Raw genomic sequence first — 21025 nt, 5'->3', positions numbered from 1 at the left:
TCACACTCAGGGAATGGGCTGCAGCTGGTTTGGTAAATACTGTAGTTACATAGGCAGGCCACAGAGGGCGAAGTCCAATGGTTACATTAGAACTAGCATGCATGCACACACACACACACACACACACACACACACACACACACACACACACACGCACACACGCGCACACACACACGGAAGCAGAATCATGCCAATACAAATAATGACATTTTGGCATGAATCTGCTTCCACACTAATAAGCTCTGTCTACATAGAATCCAAATACATGATAAAGGCGCATATTTACTCGAGTATTCATCACCAGGTGAATATTACGAGGTGAGAGAAGAAGGGGGGCTGTTCTGAAGCAGGGCTGAGTGACGGAGGGAGGCCGAGGCTTGGGCCCCCGATAGTGGGGTTAGGGTCGGGACGGTAGGCCCCAATGCAATGTGTCAGATGATTTACTACTGTTCCATATGGTAGCAGAAGCAGCATTGAGCTACCCAAGTTTCAGGATCTCACGCATACACTCTTGCACAGACAACACACACACGTGTTGGAAGAGTGCACACGCGCGTACAAGCATATGCTCCCTTACACACATGCACGTGCGCACACACACACGCACACACACACTGAGCAGTGTTATCACCCACCAGATCCGGCACATGCATCAGCAGCAGGCGCCCTGCTGGGCGGGGCGTCACCTGGGGAGGGTGCAAACGCATCTGGAGTACCGGACATGAGAGGAGGGGACCGTGGACACAAACCACAACGCAACACCCAGAAACAAGGGGGAGGCAGGAGAAAGAGAGATGAGGTGAATAAAGAGCAGGAGAATAGAGAGAATGAGAAACACAGAAAGATGAGAGATCAGCATTAGGAGAAAACAGAGAATACGAGATGTTGCTGAAATTGCTGATCTTATTAGTATCATATGGATGGGGCCTGTACTTTCCAGGCTGCATAAAGCTGCATTCAGTGTGCACAATCTTTGTACACGCTGGGAAAGTGAAGATAGCATTATATTATCTTAAGCTTGTACTGTGTGACAGGAAATGCCAAGCTCAGCGATGGGCAATGCAAACTCTCTCTTTGACAGAGGCTTTTTTCCAAGGAAAAGTGGGCCACATTTTGCTATACAATTTTTATAGGGGATTTAATTCTGTATATCTACTATTAGAAATGAGAGTGAAAAGAGGAGATATGCCGAGTACGGACTACAGTTTCTACTGTTCTCCATACAGTGCAGAGTTAAAACTTCCTCACCTGCTTGCTGTCTTGGATAAATAATTGACTGACTGATGTAGTGCCCAAATAATGATTAATCTGTCAAGCTAATCAATGTTTAGCGAGATGGAACTTTTGGAAACGAGTGTCCTTACAAGATGTCAGTAGCTATTGTGTAGTCAAGTCTGCCATGATGATCCCTCCCATGAGGCTGACCCACACTGACCTCCAAACAGATCCATGTCAGAGGCGGTGGTGGCGGGCACTGGCAGCACCACCACGGGGGCCACAGAGGGCGCGGCGGGGCCATCCGTATGGGCCACTGTGGCCGTGGCAGCCGGAGCGGCCGCAGCATCGGCGGGAACATCGGCTGGCTCAGAGGTGCTAGTTGGATCAGCGGGGGTATCTAAGCCTACACCCCACCCATCCATACATCCCCACCCAAGCCCATCCCCAATCACAACAGGATAGAGGAATAGGGGGGAATATAACAGGGAGAGAGAAGTAGAGGGATTGGGTTGAGAAAAAGAAGATATATGTAAGATATGTCAAAGAAAACAGTGGTAATAGAGAAGTGGAGAGGAGTATGTTACACCTTGAGAGACATTGTTAGAGATCACAGAGCAAGACTAAGAAGAAGGCTGATCCTCTCAGATCCTAGGTCTACAGCTGGAGTCATGCACTGAAAGCCCAGTGAACCACAGGTACAATGGTCATCTTCCAGACCGACTACATTGCAGTACATCATTGCATCAACTTGACTGCGCAGTCGGTAGCAGATTGCTGTATCATATGATGTGGCTAGCTGATGATGTGGTTAGCTGATATGTTAAACCCCTATCCAGGTGTTTACTGCAGTCAGCCTGGAACGTGGCCTAAGCCTCCAGATAGGATTTACACCTGAAGTTATGATCAACACCTGTCAGTTGTCATGCTCTGCTGTGGATGGGAGCTGTAAAGAACAGAATGTTCCTCGGTACTCACCGCCACCAAGCAGGTCTGTACAAGACAATGAAAGAGAGAGAGAGAGAGAGAGAGAGAGAGAGAGAGAGAAAGAGAAGACGTGAGTGAGGGATTAAATACAGAGAATATAAACATGGAAATGCCTATCAGGGTCAATAACTCACTACCATACCACGTAACTACTGTACTTCTGATTTTCAAACTGCCATCTGAGAACAACAAAACACTCCAAGGAAAAATACTGTTTTCTATGAGTAAGAGGCCCTTAAAGCAATTTCAATCTGCAGAGGGGCCAGGTTTGAATATATGCCAATATCAGCCCTTCCCTTGAGTAAGGGTGGAGAGGAGGATGTAGGTAGAAAGCATGAAAGAGAGCAGGGTGGAATTCATTAGGCACCAAACGGAAGAAAACTAACTGAAACAGGGAGGGAAGTCCTCGGCCTGCAATGAGAAACGCTCATGTAAAAAATATATATATTGTGTGGCATAAATAATTGGAACCAAGATATGAAATGTATTAAAGGCCTTACCTCCCCATGACGAGATAGAGGCTGCTGCTCCACCTGCTGATGGGGAGGCTGACAATGGGTCCAAGTCTAGCAGAGCACTGCAGATAGAGTGAGAGAAAGAGAGGGGGGAGGTAGAGAGAGAGTAACAGAGAGAGAGAGAGAGAGAAAGAGACAAGAGACAAAATGAAGAAGGGGGAGAGGAGAAGGAGAGACAGGAATAGAGAACGACAAAAGGGTTAAATGAGATACATTGTTGATAAGTTAAATGTTAATTGGAGATTGGAGACTGTAGATTGTACAACATAGCTGGTTAAAGCTAGTGTGGCCCCTGAAGTGGCACTTGATGTGGCCAACCTAAGAGCCCATTGCAGATGGGTGCCTACTTGTTGGAGCTCTTGAAGGTGGGTGCCGCCGTGGGTCTGGCAGGTGGTCCAGGGCGGGCAGGAGCAACTGGAGCAGCAGCAGCTGCAGGGGCCGCTGGAGCCTTTGTAGGCGTGGCGGCTGCGGCCGGGGAGCCATTTTCTTCACACTCCTGTCAGACAGAGGGTTAGCCTCGTTAGCCAGTTGCAATGGCGACGCGCCACAGTTACAGAAGCAGACATGTTTTACTCATAAATGAATACACTCATAAACAAATAAATGATCCTCAAATTGTCGGCAGTTGTCAAAAAGTTTGGCTGAGGTGTAAAATAAGGGGTAGCCGACTCACCTTGGTCGGTGACCTGCAACAATGAAACAATAAGAACGAGTTAAAACCACCATAGCATCACCAGATGATATGCACGGTGAAGCACAATGGCTGTTACTGAGCTGTGTCAGATTGACAGCTAAAGAAGCCCTGTTGTTTTGGTGGCAAAGAGCAGGCATTTCCAGGCAACTCCATTGTGAAAACATACAGTCTTAGGAAAGAAAGTGCTATTTAGAACCAATAAGGGTTATACGGCTGTCCCCACAGGAGAACCCTTTGAAGAACCCTTTTTGCTTCCAGGTAGAACCCTTATCACAGACGGTTCTATACGGAACCCAAAAGAGTTCTACCTGGAAGCAAAAAAGGGTTATCCTACGGGGACAGCCGAAAAACTCTTATGGAAGCCTTTTTTCTCGGAGTGTACTGCATCCGTAGTTTAGATTTGCAACACCGAATAAAACAATATTAAACCACTTCCTTGAACAAAGCTTTTCATTCTTACTTTCCACACATAACAAAACCCATGTTTAGCAATGACATGCATCAAAAGCTTTGAGGACGTGGGTTGATCCCAATAACATGACAATGAAGTTAACATGAACATTGACGAGCTAGGCCGCCAGATTCACGTCACATTATTAAAAAAACGATGCAAAGTGAGTCAGCTGTCAAAGTTCATATTAATATTGAGAGAGAGTCAAAACTCAGGAGAGACACCGAACAACCACAAATATGCCAAGTTCACATAAACTCTATCGAATCCCATTTGAACTTCACAACGCTGCAAGACATGACTTTAAACTGGAGGTTGAAATGTCAATTCCATAGAATCCGCATGTGAACGTCACGAAACAACTGGGGACTTTTTTTTGTTACAGTTTCATTCATTTCAATACAAGACAACAGCAAGTAATGACCCGGCCCTCCCCGTCAAGTCATTCTGTAGTAGATCCAACACAATACTCACACATCGTCTCTGTGAACATCCTCTCTGTAACACACATTGACAGTCACTGGTATTTGCTAAAAACTTAATCTGCTAAGTTTCTTTCCATACTTCTAGCAGCAAGGTCATCATATGAAATTTCATCCGATCTGATGATGCCCCCCACAAATACTACCCTGGATCATTGCCCTACTAAGGTCCTGTCGAGAACCATAGTGAGATTGCTGAATTCTCAAACATGAAGTAAATAGTAAGTAAAGTAGTCCCACTCCCAAGTAGCACCCTGGTTACAAAGACGCCCATGGGGTAAGGATTCAAGTGTGGTTGGTGGAGAGTGTGGTTGGTACTTACGGCTTCTTCCCCTCCAGAGTGTTCAGGTGAGTCTCCAGGGACTGCAGGAGACTCTCAGGGGCCTGGAGAACAAGAAGAGATGGGCAACAGTTTACTACAGGGGCCACAGGGCTATAGTATATCGTAGAGTACATAGGTTATGAGCAGGGGTCTCCCACTTTGAACCTAGAGAGCTACTGGCGGTGCAGGCTTTTATTCCAGCCCAGCAGGCTTAGATGGGAAAATACTATAATTAGTAGATTATTTGTACTATTAGTGTGATGGTACTGGGCTGGAACAAAAGCCAGTAACTTTCCAGGACCCTGGGTTAGGGAAATGTTCAACGCTAAAACATGAAGACTCAAGGGAAAATTGATGTCAGGGAACACAGAGTAACAGGGGAGCTCTTGACAGGTGATTACACTTGATTTGATAAAAGGGTCTGGAGGGAAACACATAGAGGGATGAGAAGAAGAGACAGAGGAGGTCTGACACAAAGAATGGTCACACTGGGGCTAACAGGGAATATAGAGAATGGTCACATTGGGTCTAACAGGGAATATAGAGAATGCTCACATTGGGGCTAACAGGGAATATAGATAATGGGCACATTGGGGCTAACAGGGAATATAGAGAATGGTCACATTGGGTCTAACAGGGAATATAGAGAATGGTCACATTGGGTCTAACAGGGAATATAGGTAATGGTCACATTGGGGCTAACAGGGAATATAGATAATGGGCACATTGGGTCAAACAGGGCACAAGTTCAAACAGGTGGGCACAAGTTCAAACAGGTGCCATTAATACAAGTAACGAGTGGAGGACAGAGGAGCCTCTTAAAGAAGAAGTTACAAGTCTGTGAGAGACAGAAATCTTGCTTGTTTGTAGGTGACCAAATACTTATTTTCCACCATAATTTGCAAATAAATTCATAAAAAATCCTACAATGTGATTTTCTGGATTTTTTTTGCTCATTTTGTCTGTCATAGTTGAAGTGTACCTATGATGAAAATTACAGGCCTCTCTCATCTTTTTAAGTGGGAGAACTTGCACAATTGGTGGCTGACTAAATACTTTTTTGCCCCACTGTATGTCATGAATGCATTATGAAGATGGCTGTAATGCAAATCGTTACTCAGCATTTTGCCTCTGCCAAACGATACACTCCAAAGAGGGGTTAAGAGATCCGATGATTAGACGCTAATACGATCTATTTAGATGTCATTTAGATGCTATTACAGACAACACACAGCCTTAAACATAGCAGAGGGGTGCAAACATGTCATGCCCCTGCTTCGCGCCGTTCCAATGCTTTTGTATTCCCTACAGCACTGTGGGATCGTCAAGATCCACCTGGAATTGACATATCGGTCATATCAGTCATAGACAAGAGGTTGCTGTTTCCTTACAACAGAGAATAATACAACACACATGCATACGGCTTTCAGGTAAATCCAGTAATAAGAGAAATATATAACATCCGGTGAGACGACATGATTTGTTTTCATTTCGCTTAACTAACTCTATGGCTTTCGTATTCGATTTCTAATAGCTACTGCTAAATCACCAGGTCGTTTAACTGCCCAAATGGTGACTCATGGGACGGAAAATTCAGTAGAATTTATTGTGGAGCTTCACTTGTCTCAATTGCCTACACACTGGCACTTACTTGGAGTCTAATAACCTCTAGGCCAGGACAGCATCCCTAAAAGGATACTGCCTAAGAAAGAGCCTTAAAGGATACGGCTTATGAAAGAGCCTTAAAGGATACTGCCTAAGAAAGAGCCTTAAAAGATACTGCCAAAGAAAGAGCCTTAAAGGATACTGCCTAAGAAAGAGCCTTAAAGGATACTGCCTAAGAAAGAGCCTTAAAGGATACTGCCTAAGAAAGAGCCTTAAAGGATACTGCCTAAGAACGAGCCAAGTCTAGACATAGTGTATGTAGGCTTTCTCTTTGCCTCTCCACCACATGCATACAAACATACAGTACATGAAGACACATAGATTGTTCTACGAGCCAGTCATTTCATTTGACAGTTTATAAACAACTAGTAATAGTAATAGTGCTAGTAATATGACATGAATCTCTCTACACAATAAGGAACACCCAGAATGTCCAAACTGTGACATAATGTTAACCAGTCAATCTGCTAGTTAGCCAATGGACTCCATTAAAATCCAAACACACAGGGCTTTCAACCCTAATCCATGCTCCACAACTCCCCCAAACCCACAGTCATGAATCAACGTATCATTACCATGCTTTAACCAGCTGACATAACAGTAAGCCGTCAACCCCCCATTTCACATCTCACCACCCTCCCGGTTGGCAACAATCACGCATGTTAGTGTGGTCAAACCCCCTGCAGATCTGCATCAGCCCAAGGCTGTGATATTAAAGCAGCCCACACGGTCATCAGTGCATCATGCTCTCAGTGTAAAGTCATCCACACTGACCGCATTTGCGATGGAAATAACCCAGCCATGTCTATAGAGCCTTCATAACGTGAATGAGTGTGAGTATACCCCTTCCCTTTGGCCTTGGCCTTGGCCTAAACCCCTTTGATGTTTGGAGATCGGAAGAGTCTCCAGTGCGTAGGAAAAGGTAAAAGCAGTGTCGGGGTTGAGCTTCAGATCTGCAAAAATGGAAGCTTTATAGGGCCAAAGGGAAGGGTTAGGGAGCAGTTGGGACACACCGTCACGTGTGGTCCCTCTCCGGCCTCTAGGTCACCAGGCTGCTTGTTATGGCGCACACCTGTCACCATTGTTACGCGTGTCATCACTCACCTAGACTCCATCACTTCCCTGATTACCTTCCCTTATATATGTCACTCCCTTGGGTTCGTTGTCATTTCTGTTCCAGTGTCATGGCTGTGCGTTGTTTGTGTTTCTTGTTTTGTATTTAGTTGCGTTTATTGATTAAAACACAAACTCCCTGAACTTGCTTCCCGACTCTCAGCACACTTGTTACATACACAGTGAGCTACTACATACTTAATTGAGGGACGTATACTGCCCATGGGATTTCAAATACCATCTCAGGTGATTTTGACATTATGGAAACTTTATAGTAACATTCTAGCCCACTAAGATACAACTGTTGAGATAAAACCAATGTTAGCTCAGATCTTAGCTATCAGCAGAATAGCTCTGCAAGGACTGCGACTTCTCCAATCTGTTCCTTCAATCACATCAACCTGGACTCCAGGGAAGACGTAACACAGTAAATGTAAATCCGGGACACTCACTTTAAGTATGATATGTCACGGTTTCATATGGTATGTATTAATTTGTGGATGTCCACCATCCATTTCGTATGATATGTTACGAATTCTCTTGACAACAAGGTGGATGATATCCGAGCAAGGGTAGCATTCCAGAGGGACATCAGAGACTGTAACGTTCTTTGCTTCACGGAAACATGGCTCACTGGAGAGACGCTATCGGAGGCGGTGCAGCCAGCGGGTTTCTCCACGCATCGCGCCAACAGAAACAAACATCTTTCTGGTAAGAAGAGGGGCGGGGGCGTATGCCTTATGGCTAACGAGACATGGTGTGATGAAAGAAACATACAGGAACTCAAATCCTTATGTTCACCTGATTTAGAATTCCTCACAATCAACTGTAGACCGCATTATCTACCAAGAGAATTCTCTTCGATATAATCACAGCCGTATATATCCCCCCCCAAGCAGACACATCGATGGCTCTGAACGAACTTTATTTGACTCTTTGCAAACTGGAATCCATTTATCCGGAGGCTGCATTCATTGTATCTGGGGATTTTAACAAGGCTAATCTGAAAACAAGACTCCCTAAATTTTATCAGCATATCGATTGCGCAACCAGGGGTGGAAAAACCTTGGATCATTGTTACTCTAACTTCCGCGACCCATATAAGGCCCTGCCCCGCCCCGCCCTCCTTTCGGAAAAGCTGACCACGACTCCATTTTGTTGATCCCTGCCTACAGACAGAAACTAAAACAAGAGGCTCCCACGCTGAGGTCTGTCCAACGCTGGTCCGACCAAGCTGACTCCACACTCCAAGACTGCTTCCATCACGTGGACTGGGAGATGTTTCGTATTGCGTCAGATATAAAATATTGACGAATACGCTGATTCGGTGTGCGAGTTCATTAGAACGTGCGTTGAAGATGTCGTTCCCATAGCAACGATTAAAACATTCCCTAACCAGAAACCATGGATTGATGGCAGCATTCGCGTGAAACTGAAAGCGCGAACCACTGCTTTTAATCAGGGCAAGGTGACTGGTAACATGACCGAATACAAACAGTGCAGCTATTCCCTCCGCAAGGCTATCAAACAAGCTAAGCGTCAGTACAGAGACAAAGTAGAATCTCAATTCAACGGCTCAGACACAAGAGGCATGTGGCAGGGTCTACAGTCAATCACGGACTACAAGAAGAAATCCAGCCCAGTCACGGACCAGGATGTCTTGCTCCCAGGCAGACTAAATAACTTTTTTGCCCGCTTTGAGGACAATACAGTGCCACTGACACGGCCTGCAACGAAAACATGCGGACTCTCCTTCACTGCAGCCGAGGTGAGTGAGACATTTAAATGTGTTAACCCTCGCAAGGCTGCAGGCCCAGACGGTATCCCCAGCCGCGCCCTCAGAGCATGCGCGGACCAGCTGGCCAGTGTGTTTACGGACATATTCAATCAATCCTTATACCGGTCTGCTGTTCCCACATGCTTCAAGAGGGCCACCATTGTTCCTGTTCCCAAGAAAGCTAAGGTAACTGAGCTAAATGACTACCGCCCCGTAGCACTCACTTCCGTCATCATGAAGTGCTTTGAGAGACTAGTCAAGGACCATATCACCTCCACCCTACCTGACACCCTAGACCCACTCCAATTTGCTTACCGCCCAAATAGGTCCACAGACGATGCAATCTCAACCACACTGCACACTGCCCTAACCCATCTGGACAAGAGGAATACCTATGTGAGAATGCTGTTCATCGACTACAGCTCGGCATTCAACACCATAGTACCCTCCAAGCTCGTCATCAAGCTCGAGACTCTGGGTCTCGACCCCGCCCTGTGCAACTGGGTACTGGACTTCCTGACGGGCCGCCCCAGGTGGTGAGGGTAGGCAACAACATCTTCACCCCGCTGATCCTCAACACTGGGGCCCCACAAGGGTGCGTGGCCACGCACGACTGCGTGGCCACGCACGCCTCCAACTCAATCATCAAGTTTGCGGACGACACAACAGTGGTAGGCTTGATTACCAACAACGACGAGACGGCCTACAGGGAGGAGGTGAGGGCCCTCGGAGTGTGGTGTCAGGAAAATAACCTCACACTCAACGTCAACAAAACTAAGGAGATGATTGTGGACTTCAGGAAACAGCAGAGGGAACACCCCCTATCCACATCGATGGAACAGTAGTGGAGAGGGTAGCAAGTTTTAAGTTCCTCGGCATACACATCACAGACAAACTGAATTGGTCCACTCACACAGACAGCATCGTGAAGAAGGCGCAGCAGCGCCTCTTCAACCTCAGGAGGCTGAAGAAATTCGGCTTGTCACCAAAAGCACTCACAAACTTCTACAGATGCACAATCGAGAGCATCCTGGCGGGCTGTATCACCACCTGGTACGGCAACTGCTCCGCCCACAACCGTAAGGCTCTCCAGAGGGTAGTGAGGTCTGCACAACGGATCACCGGGGGCAAACTACCTGCCCTCCAGGACACCTACACCACCCGATGTTACAGGAAGGCCATAAAGATCATCAAGGACATCAACCACCCGAGCCACTGCCTGTTCACCCCGCTATCATCCAGAAGGCGAGGTCAGTACAGGTGCATCAAAGCTGGGACCGAGAGACTGAAAAACAGCTTCTATCTCAAGGCCATCAGACTGTTAAACAGCCACCACTAACATTGAGTGGCTGCTGCCAACACACTGACACTGACACTGACTCAACTCCAGCCACTTTAATAATGGGAATTGATGGGAAATGATGTAAATATATCACTAGCCACTTTAAACAATGCTACCTTATATAATGTTACTTACCCTACATTATTCATCTCATATGCATACGTACATACTGTACTCTATATCATCGACTGCATCCTTATGTAATACATGTATCACTAGCCACTTTAACTATGCCACTTTGTTTACATACTCATCTCATATGTATATACTGTACTCGATACCATCTACTGTATCTTGCCTATGCTGCTCTGTACCATCACTCATTCATATATCCTTATGTACATATTCTTTATCCCCTTACACTGTGTATAAGACAGTAGTTTTGGAATTGTTAGTTAGATTACTTGTTGGTTATTACTGCATTGTCGGAACTAGAAGCACAAGCATTTCGCTACACTCGCATTAATATCTGCTAACCATGTGTATGTGACAAATAAAATTAGATTTGATTTGATTTTGATTTGAATTACAATTTGTATGATATGTTACAAATTGAATGTCTACAATATGTCACAAATTTGCAAAACGAATATGTTCCGAACTCCAATTCGTAACGCTAACGCTAACTTTAGCTAGGTTACTAATGTTAGTTATGCTAGAGGTTAGGGGTTAAGAGTTATGGGTTAGCTAACATGCTATGTAATTGCAAAGTAGCTCAAACGTAGTAAGTAGTTGAAAAGTTGCTAATTAGCTAAAATTCGAACGTTGTCCGTGACGAGATTCAAATGTGCAATCTTTGGGTTGCTATACATTCACATTATACATTCACCCACCCGTCAATTTGACAAAATCTGTACCTCTTCTAGCCATGACCCAAAGGCGAGCTGTATGTACTACACACGACTCACACTCTCAGCCTGGAAGATCAAGCAGCACCTCGCAAGTAAGAAGAAAGGGGGCAGGGTGCCTGTCAATCACAGGGGAAGCACAGCTCATTGGCTGCATGGATGACAGAATGGATCAATGGGATACGCCCCCACTCTATGAATAGCTCATCATTGGTCAGGTAGACAATGACCTGTCAACTCTGTTCATGACTGTGATTGGCAGGGCTACTCATCCCCAAAAAATGACCAATACTGTGATTGGTCAATGCTGCTAGAGAAGATATTTCTGAGTTGTAGGCTTTGCCCAAAACACATATGCTTCCCCAGGTTAAAGAAAACCATAACACTGAGATGCAATGCTGGTACAATATAAATACAATGTGAATACAATGTTAGTAGATTAGGAGAAAGTGTAGGAAATTAGGCTTAAAAGGTCCAACAGGACTTACCTGGGTGAGCTCGGGGATATCATTTTTGTCAATTCCGATGGTCTGTAAAAGAAGATTACATTTCAGCTGAGCCTCCATTTACCATGTTTGTCATACAGGCTGTGGATTGAACTTTTCAACAGTAAAATGTATTGTCAGGTTTGTCTTTTACCTCAGCGATTTTGAAGACCTCAGAGACTCTGGTCATCCGGGTCAAGAATCTCTTGTAGATCTCCAGCCCGTCTTTGCACTGTCCCCTCTTCATCTGGAAAAATTTCTCTATGAGGAAAAAGGGGGAATGAACATGTTTATTGTTACATAGAGACGTTACTATTAGATAAAATTAACAGGACCACATCTATTTCCGTGTCTTGAATCCAATTAAGCCTGTAATATTTATTCAAATATAAGAAGACATGATTATTGTCCCAGGAAGTAGAAGAAAACGGCCAAGCCTTGCCTAATAGATTAATGATCCCGTCGTTGTAGCAGGCATATAACTTGATCAGGTCTTTGAACATCAGGAGGAAGCACGCGTTGATCACCCCATTGGTCAGTTCATTGGGATGGACCTATAGATTAAACAAGGTGAGATTAGATCACACTGAGGATGGGAGATTTGAGTTGAGAGGTAATATGTTTGTAGGTAAACTGCTTGGCAATGGTGGAAAAAGTACCCAATGGTCATACTTGAGTAAAAGTGAAGATACCTTAATAGAAAATGACTCAAGTAAAAGTGAAAGTCACCCAGTAAAAAATACTTGAGTAAAAGTTTCAAAGTATTTGGTTTTAAATATACTTAAGTATCAAAAGTAAATATAATTGCTAAAAAATAAACTACCGTTCAAAAGTTTGGGATCACTTAGAAATGTCCTTGTTTTTGAAAGAAAAGCACATTTTTTGTCCATTAAAATAACATCAAATTAATCCGAAATACAGTGTAGAAATTGTTAATGTTGTAAATGACTATTGTAGATGGAAACGGCAATTTTTTTATGGAATATCTACATAGGCGTACAGAGTCCCATTATCAGCAACCATCACTCCAGTGTTCCAATTGCACTTTGTGATAGCTAATCCAGTTGATCATTTTAAAAGGGTAATTGATCATTAGAAAACCCTTTTGCAATTATGTTAACACAGCTGAAAACTGTTGTGCTAATGCAAGAAGCAATAAAACTAGCCATCTTTAGACTAGCTGAGTATCTGGAGAATCAGCATTTGCGGGTTCAATTACAGGCTCAAAATGGCCAGAAACAAAGACCTTTCTTTTGAAACTCATCAGTCAATTATTGTTCTGAGAAATGAAGACTTTTCCAATCGTGAAATTGCCAACAAACTGAAGATCTCGTACAACGCTGTGTTCTACTCCCTTCACAGAACAGAGCAAACTGGCGCTAACCAGAATAGAAAGAGGAGTGGGAGGCCCCGGTGCACAACTGAGCAAGAGGACAAGTACATTAGAGTGTCTAGTTTGAGAAACAGATGCCTCACAAGTCCTCAACTGTTTCTCAAACTAGACACTCTTCTGAGGAAGGGTAACTCTACTGAACTTATCCTCTGCAGCAGAGGTAACTCTGGGCCATCCTTTCCTGTGGCGGTCCTCATGAGAGCCAGTTACATCATAGCGCTTGATGGTTTTTTCTTTCAAAGTTCTTGTCATTTTCCAGATTGACTGACCTTCACGTCTTAAAGTAATGATGGACTGTTGTTTATCTTTGCTTATTTGAGCTGTTCTTGCCATAACATGGACTTGGTGTTTTACCAAATAGGACTATCTTCTGTATACCCCACTACCTTGTCACAACACAACTGATTGGCTCAAACGCATTAAAGAAGGAAATAAATTCCACAAATGTACTTTTAACAAGGCACACCTGTTAATTGAAATGCATTCCACCTCATGACTTGAGAGAATGCCAAGAGTGTGCAAAGCTGTCATCAAGGCAAAGGGTAGCTCCTTTGAAGAATCTCAAATATAAAATATATAATGAGTTGTTTAATACTTTTTTGGTTTCTACATGACTCCCTATGTGTTATTTCAGAGTTCTGATGTCTTCACTATTATTCTAAAATGTAGAAAATAGTTTTTAAAAAATACAGAAAAACCCTTGAACGAGTCGGTGTGTCCAAACTTTTGACTGGTACTGTGGGTATACTGGCATGCTATATGGCATGCTATATGACAGAGATAATTTCCTAAGGCAGTGTATTTTGTATCTTGGTCCTGGGGACCCAAAGAGGTGCACATTTTTGTTTTTGCCCTGCAGTAGCACTGCACAGCTGATTCAAATGATGAACTTATCACCAAGCTTTGATGAATTGTATCAGGTGTCTAGTGCTAAGGCCAAAACAAAAATGCACTTCCTAATGGATACAAATATCCTTCTCACCATCATCATAATACTCACATCAAACTCCAGCAGGGCATCGATCTGGCTCTGCAGAGTGGGCATTCCTTTCAACAGTTTCTCTACAGGCATCGTCCTCATCACCCCCTCAGCTCTGATACAGATGGACAGGCGGACAGACAGACAGACAGACAGGTGGACAGAGGAGCAATTGGTACTTGTTTGTATGATCTGGCGTAGTCAAATTTCCCATTAGCGGATCAATACAAAAATCTTTCCCGATACAGGATGATGAGTTAAACCCTAATGAAGGTCTATTGACGAATACATGGGTTTACGATCCATTAAAAACATTGTGGCGCAAAACAATAATGCGCTGCCATTTCTTTTTCCAGCGATATGAGATGAGAGGAAACAACTTAATACTCTCTATATTGGGATAAATCACATTTAGACCACTGGGACAGCGAATCTATAGGGAAGTACTGAAGAGAGGTGGGATCCTGTGGCGCTAGCGACACAAAGGGAGTGTGCTGTGGTCCTGTATGGCTCAGTTGGTAGAGCATGGTGTGTGTGTAACGCCGGGATTATGGGTTTGATTCCCAGAAACACCCGTATGGACGCATGACAATCAGTTGCTTTGGATAAATGGCATGTAATATTCAATTCTTGCATGGATCACATACTAAAGACTTATTGTTAGTGGCATTGCATGAAGGCTTCTGCTAAGTGGCATTTACAATTATATTACTACTAGAGATCTGTCAAGGCCTTGCGATGCAACACTAACACAGCAATGGCTTTAGATGGATCCAGCTTCCTAGCTACTTTAGAAAATGACACCTGATATGAGACACTTGGAGCTCTATCTGCACACCTGGCTGTTCTGTCTGTCTGCCGCATGGCTGGCACAGACTGTGCTGTGGGACCTTGTGTCTGCCAGCAAAACGCAACAGTCTGGACAGGAGTCTAAATAATAGCTCACTGTCTGTATTCAGACTGTGTAGTCTATATTCATCTGTCTGTTTCTGTACAGGCACAAGCATGGACAGCCCACTCACTCTGCCCTCACCCACAGTGCAATCACAGAGTTTCTAAACCCAGAGGCACAACATTGCGATACTTCCGGGAAGGCTTGTGAAACAGACCAAACAGACCAGACTAATGTTTGGGGTTTGAGAAGTCAATGAGAAAAGTGAAAAGTTCTTCTTTAATTGAACATTTTCGGGAAAACTAAAGACATAACCTGGATTCGAGCCAACATGTTATTACTCCAACCTCGTGAAAGTGACAAACTGACACGTTTTCATTTTTTTTTTGAAACAACTTTATACCAAAGGAATTGCCTTTGATTTGACGGCCTGCACATGCGCAGTTCGTCACGAGATAACCGTTAGAGCATGCTAGCCAACGTTGCCATGATATCGCCTACAAATGTGATCAGGAATTTCTATTGGAGAAGCAGTTTTAGCCAATCTTCTTACTGTACTGTCTTTGATGCAACCCTGGCTTTAAGACAAATCACTCCCACCTACTGACCCCTGAGACTGACAGACAGGTCAGGTGGCTGTGATTCTTCCAAGTGTTGTCTCTATGAGAAGTAGAATATAAATCTATTTCTCTGTTTTTATACTGAACTAAAATATAAACGCAACATGCAACAATTTCGATTTTACTGAGTTACAGTTCATATAAGGAAATCACTCAATTGAAATAAATTCATTAGGCCCTAATCTATGGAATTTCACATGACTGGGCAGGGGTGCAGCCATGGGTGGGCATGGGAGGGCACTTGGGAGCAAGGCCCACCCACTGGGGAGCCAGGCCCTGCCAATCAGAATGAGTTTTCCCCAACAAAAGGGCTTTATTACAGACAGAACTACTCCTCAGTTTCATCAGCTGTCTGGGTGGCTGCTCTCAGATGATCCCACAGGTGAAGAAGCCGGGTGTGGAGGTCCTTGGTTGGACTGGTTACACGTGGTCTGCGGTTGTGAGGCCGGTTGGACGTACTGCCAAATTCTCTAAAACGACGTTGGAGGCAGCTTATGGTAGAGAAATTAACATTCAGTTCTCTGGCGACAGCTCTGTTGGGCATTCTTGCAGTCAGCATGCCAATTGCACACTCCCTCAAAACTTGAGACATCTGTGGCATTGTGTTGTGTGACAAAACTGCACAATTCAGAGTGGCCTTTTAGTGTCCCCAGCACAAGGTGCACCTGTGTAAGGATCATCCTGTTTAATCTTGATATACCCCACCTGGCATATCACCACAGTAATGTCAACAAATTTGTGAACAAAATGTGCGAGAAATAAGCTTCTTGTGTGTATGTAAAATGTCTGGGATATTTTATTTCACCTCATGAAACATGGGACCAACACTTTACATCTTGCATTTATATTTTTGTTCTGAGGGGGTGGGAGGGTGAGGGGTCAAAACACATCTTGTATATTGCAGCTAGACTGTGTGTTTTGCTCTGTTTGAAGCTTGATCCTGTTTTTTAAAAACCCATAAAGAGAAGAGGTTGAAATGAAATGCAAAAATGTAAGCAGCACCGATGGACAGGATATACAGAGTTATTGAGAGACAGCATACCCCTTCTTCACTCTGCCAAAGTCGAAGGACATCTGCCTGTAGGCGAACGCCTTCTCGTTGAGGTACCGGCTGTAGCGTCTAATAAACGTGGACATGTCGTAGCCTGGGGGAGGGACAACAGGCCAATGTCACCTCAACGTCTCCATAGCAACAACACCTCACAGAGGACCATTGCCATCACCAGAGAAACCAGTTTGCATGGCCATGGGAGCTCATATTCATCACCATGGACACTGTTTTCACAGTGATCACCCTGGGTGACAGCTGGACTGGTAAACGCAGGGAGGGGAGGAGCTGCCGGAGCAAGAGTTAACTCACCATGGGAGCCAGTTTTGTCCAGAAAGTTACTGAGGTTGAAGAGGGTGTTCCTGGAGGCAAGGAACTGGAGGAACCTCTGAGGACGAGAGAGAGAGAGAGAGAGGGAGAGGAAGAGAGAGAGCAAGGGAGGGAGAGAAAGCGAGAGAGAGAGAGGGAGAGAGAAAGAGAGAGGGAGAGGGAGAGAGAGAGAGGGAGAGGGAGAGAGAAAGAGAGACAGAGAGGGAGAGTGAAAGAGAGAGAGAGAGGGAGAGGGAGAGAGAGGGAGAGGGAGAGAGAAAGAGAGAGAGAGAGAGAGAGAGAGAGAGAGAGAGAGAGAGAGAGAGAGAGAGAGAGAGGGAAGAGAGAGGGAGAGAGAGAGAGATAATACACACCAGTCAGAGGAGGAGATAGGATCAATACACTAAAACAACAAACCAGCTCATCAAATCATTTTGTCTGTTATCCTAAAGAACCAGACATTTTGACGGGTATTAAAACACATACACATATTCACACACACACTCACACACAAACACATAACAGCCTTTAAAAGATCATTAATCTTCAAAGGATTGAAGTCGCAAAAGGAAGTGGATTAGATGTGTAATGTCAGAGGAGCTGTTTCACATCATAAACACATAATTGTGTTGAGGGGGAACTGGAATTCATGTGAAAAGTGTGATATGATCATGCTGCAGCTTAATTGATTACAGAAAGCCAACATCAAATAAAACAGTGCCTGAGTGGGAGGGTGAGAATGAGCATGCTTCTGTTCAAATACAGAACGTATCACCCACTAAACAATAATACATGAATGACAAATAGGCTTCTACGGAGGAATTGTGACACATGACAAGAAAAGCATACTCTGCACACACACACACCTATACACATGATACGTGCACGCACACACACATACACACCTGGGTTTTCGTTTACACTGTTAATTCGAAAGTCAAAGCCCAGTTTATTGAGGTGAAATAAACGAGAGACCCTCTCTAGGGCGGCAGGTAGACTAGTGGTTAGAGTATTTGATTAGCAGCCGAAAGGTTCCTAGTTCAAATACCCAAGCTGACTATGTGAAAAATCTGTTGAGGTGCTGTTGATCAAGGCACTTAACCCTCATTTTCTCTGGGGGTGCTGTACTACTGTGTCTGACCCTATAAAGCGACACATTTCACTGCACCTATCTGGTGTAAAACATATATTTTTGTGATACTGTAGTACACTCCTTCTCCTCCTCCCTATTTCAGACAGCGTACAGTCTCATGCCAACAGACATACTCCAGACGTCGAGCTAAACCCCACACATCTGTCTCTACACATAAGGCTCTGGGGAAATTTATGCTGAGGGGCTGCAATGCACTGGCCAGTCAAATACAAACCCACACACACAAACATGCACAAACACAGATGCACGCACATACATACACACACTGTGATGAGATTAATAATGGTGGGGGGGGGGGCATATGATTGAAGAGACCTCTTCAAAAAGCCAGTTACACTGTGTCACCAATGGCAACATAAGTGCACATGTCCTCTTCCCCATTGATTTCTGATCTACAGACTCTCTCTCAGACAGAATGATGGAACTACTGAATATCTAGATGGCTGACTGAACACCTGCTCTTTCCAAGACTGACCAGGTGAATCCAGGTGAAAGCTATGATCCCTTATTGATGTCACCTGTTAAATCCACTTCAACTAGAGATTTTTGAGATCTGCAAATCATTTTCCCCCAGCAGGATAATGCCCAATGCCACAAGGCTAGGAGTATCCAGGAACGGTTCCACGAACATGACAATGGATTCAGCTTACTGCATTGGCCTGCCCCGTCGCCAGATCTCATTCCAATTGAGCATCTGTGGGATGAGACGGAATGAGCTGTTCGGACTAGAGATCGACCACCACTTGATACAACTGTGAAGAAGCAAGTCAACATGAGCCAGCATCCCTGTGGAATGCTTTAGAGACCTTGTAAAGTCTATGCCCCCCCAACGAATTGTGGCTGTTCTGAGGGCAAAAGGGGCTGCAACTCAATATTAGGAAGGTCTTCCTAATGTTTTGTGCACTCTGTGTATTCAGACAAACAGGCTTCTAACCTAACCTAACAAATCCTCCAGAGCAGAGGTAGCCAACCCTTCCCCTGGAAAACTACTGGGTACACCTGATTCAGCTAATCAGGGTCCTGATGAGTAGCTGATTACTAGACGAAAGCAGGGAAAGAGCAAAAGCCTACATACCCAGTAGCTCTCTAGGAGGAGGGTTGGCCAACTAAAAACGAAGAACTAAAAACGAAAAACTCAGCATGTCCAATACAACCAAAGTATATAAACAAGAGCCAATCACATCCCAGCCCTTTTAACTACAGGCCCTCCCATAGGATCAGCAGTGGTGGTGCTGGCTTTCACTCACCTCATTGCCAGCGACCATCATGTGATGCGTAGTGATCAGGGCCTTGAACACCACCACCCAGCTGGCATTGGTGGCCCTCTCAAACAACGTGTCCGCCATCTGTGGGATGTTCACATTGGTCTCCTTGGTGGCCTCAATCAGGTCTAAGGGAGAATAATGTGAGAAAAATAGTGTGAAAAATTAAAAAGAGTGTTCAATGAAATTTCCCCATACATGTAATGTACAATCCCATACATAATCAGGCTTGGTCAATTCGTACCTCGATCAGGTCTGAGCGAACAGCGACAATGATCGGTTACACGCTTACAAACAGGTTACAAACTGTACAAATAGGTTACAAACTCTCCAAGTACTTTACATTGTCAAAATGATAATACATTGTCCTTTTCACAGTGTATTTGCCACCGGCCCTATCGCTTTAATCCAGAGCTTCTGCTTCCTGGAAATAGTTACATTGGTCCTGAACTGACAGACCGACAGACAGAGCATCCTATTGGTCAATAGTGTCCTTTCATCACCCGGGTTACACTGATGCAGGTACAGAGTGAGGAGAAGAGAGACGAGAGTGGGATTTCCCTACAATTGTGAGAGAAAGGCATCACTCAGGGCAGAGCTACAGACAGAGAGCCAGAGAGAGCGGTGGTGCCATCTGAGCAGACAGACAGGACGGGAAATTTCAAGCTGTTCTGCCTCCCCCTCACCAACACAAATCAGCCAACATGTGCTCAGAGAAAATCTATTTACGGTGGTGGGATAGGATGGATTCCTGTCGTGCTTGGTAGTTTTCAGTCAAATTCCTCATATAAATGACACATATACATGCCTAATGCATGAGATATTGCAGATGAGTTTGGAGTCATAGAGAGAAGGAGGCAGGTAGTGATATAGACGAAGATGCTCTGAAGGTCAGAGTTCGGTCACCGACATGTTACAGTACGATGTCTCCTTCAACCTTTTAGCATCATGCTATCATCATTATGGGGTGGCAGGTAGCCTAGCAGTGACAGCGTTGGGCCAGTAAGCGAAAGGTTTGCTGGATCGAATCCCTGAGCTGACAAGGTACAAATCTGTCGTTCTGCCCCTGAACAAGGCAGTTAACCCACTGTTCCCTGGTAGGCCGTCAATGTAAATGAGAATTTGTTCTTAACGGACTTGCCTAGTTGAATAAAGGTTACACAAGGGCTGATTGGTGTGGATGTCCCCTCCAGTGAGGTAGGGTGCCTCTTGTGTGTGTATTGATGAGCCAGCAGCCTGTACACCCCCTCCTCTGTTTCTCTCACCCTCACTATTTCCTTCTCTCTCAAAATACACACACTGAGTCATACATGGACAACACACACACAATGGCCAAGTTAAAACACGGATTCAGATTATCTATACACCAACAAACAGAAACAGAAACCTCTGGGTCAAAGGCTACGCATAATGTCTGGGGCAATTCTGGGGGCTAACCAATGGTGACTTCAACTCGACTCCTCGCAGAGACCC

At 44.6% G+C, this 21025-nt stretch overlaps 1 protein-coding gene across 6 annotated transcripts in view; it reads right to left on the bottom strand.

Moving 5' to 3' along the window:
* snap91a (synaptosome associated protein 91a) overlaps window positions 1–21025 on the bottom strand; it is a 60966-nt gene that overhangs the window by 13726 nt on the left and 26215 nt on the right. For 5 of the 6 annotated variants that reach the window (XM_024400194.2, XM_042313693.1, XM_024400185.2 and 2 more), the window contains exons 3-17: window positions 19538–19680; window positions 17141–17216; window positions 16823–16925; window positions 14290–14383; window positions 12339–12450; window positions 12051–12157; window positions 11900–11941; window positions 4667–4728; window positions 4337–4360; window positions 3391–3403; window positions 3065–3213; window positions 2703–2779; window positions 2194–2208; window positions 1436–1621; window positions 636–707 (exon numbers count right to left, since the gene is read on the bottom strand). In XM_024400194.2, coding sequence (XP_024255962.1) covers window positions 636–707; window positions 1436–1621; window positions 2194–2208; window positions 2703–2779; window positions 3065–3213; window positions 3391–3403; window positions 4337–4360; window positions 4667–4728; window positions 11900–11941; window positions 12051–12157; window positions 12339–12450; window positions 14290–14383; window positions 16823–16925; window positions 17141–17216; window positions 19538–19680 — 1275 coding nt within the window. The remainder of the gene's footprint in view (window positions 1–635; window positions 708–1435; window positions 1622–2193; window positions 2209–2702; window positions 2780–3064; window positions 3214–3390; window positions 3404–4336; window positions 4361–4666; window positions 4729–11899; window positions 11942–12050; window positions 12158–12338; window positions 12451–14289; window positions 14384–16822; window positions 16926–17140; window positions 17217–19537; window positions 19681–21025) is intronic. The other variant, XM_042313678.1, reaches the window with a different exon arrangement.

The sequence above is a fragment of the Oncorhynchus tshawytscha genome, linkage group LG03, assembly GCF_018296145.1.
Source record: "Oncorhynchus tshawytscha isolate Ot180627B linkage group LG03, Otsh_v2.0, whole genome shotgun sequence".
Lineage (NCBI taxonomy): Eukaryota > Metazoa > Chordata > Actinopteri > Salmoniformes > Salmonidae > Oncorhynchus > Oncorhynchus tshawytscha.
The sequence above is the reverse complement of the archived record's forward strand: the minus strand, read 5'-3'. Positions and strand labels throughout refer to the sequence as shown.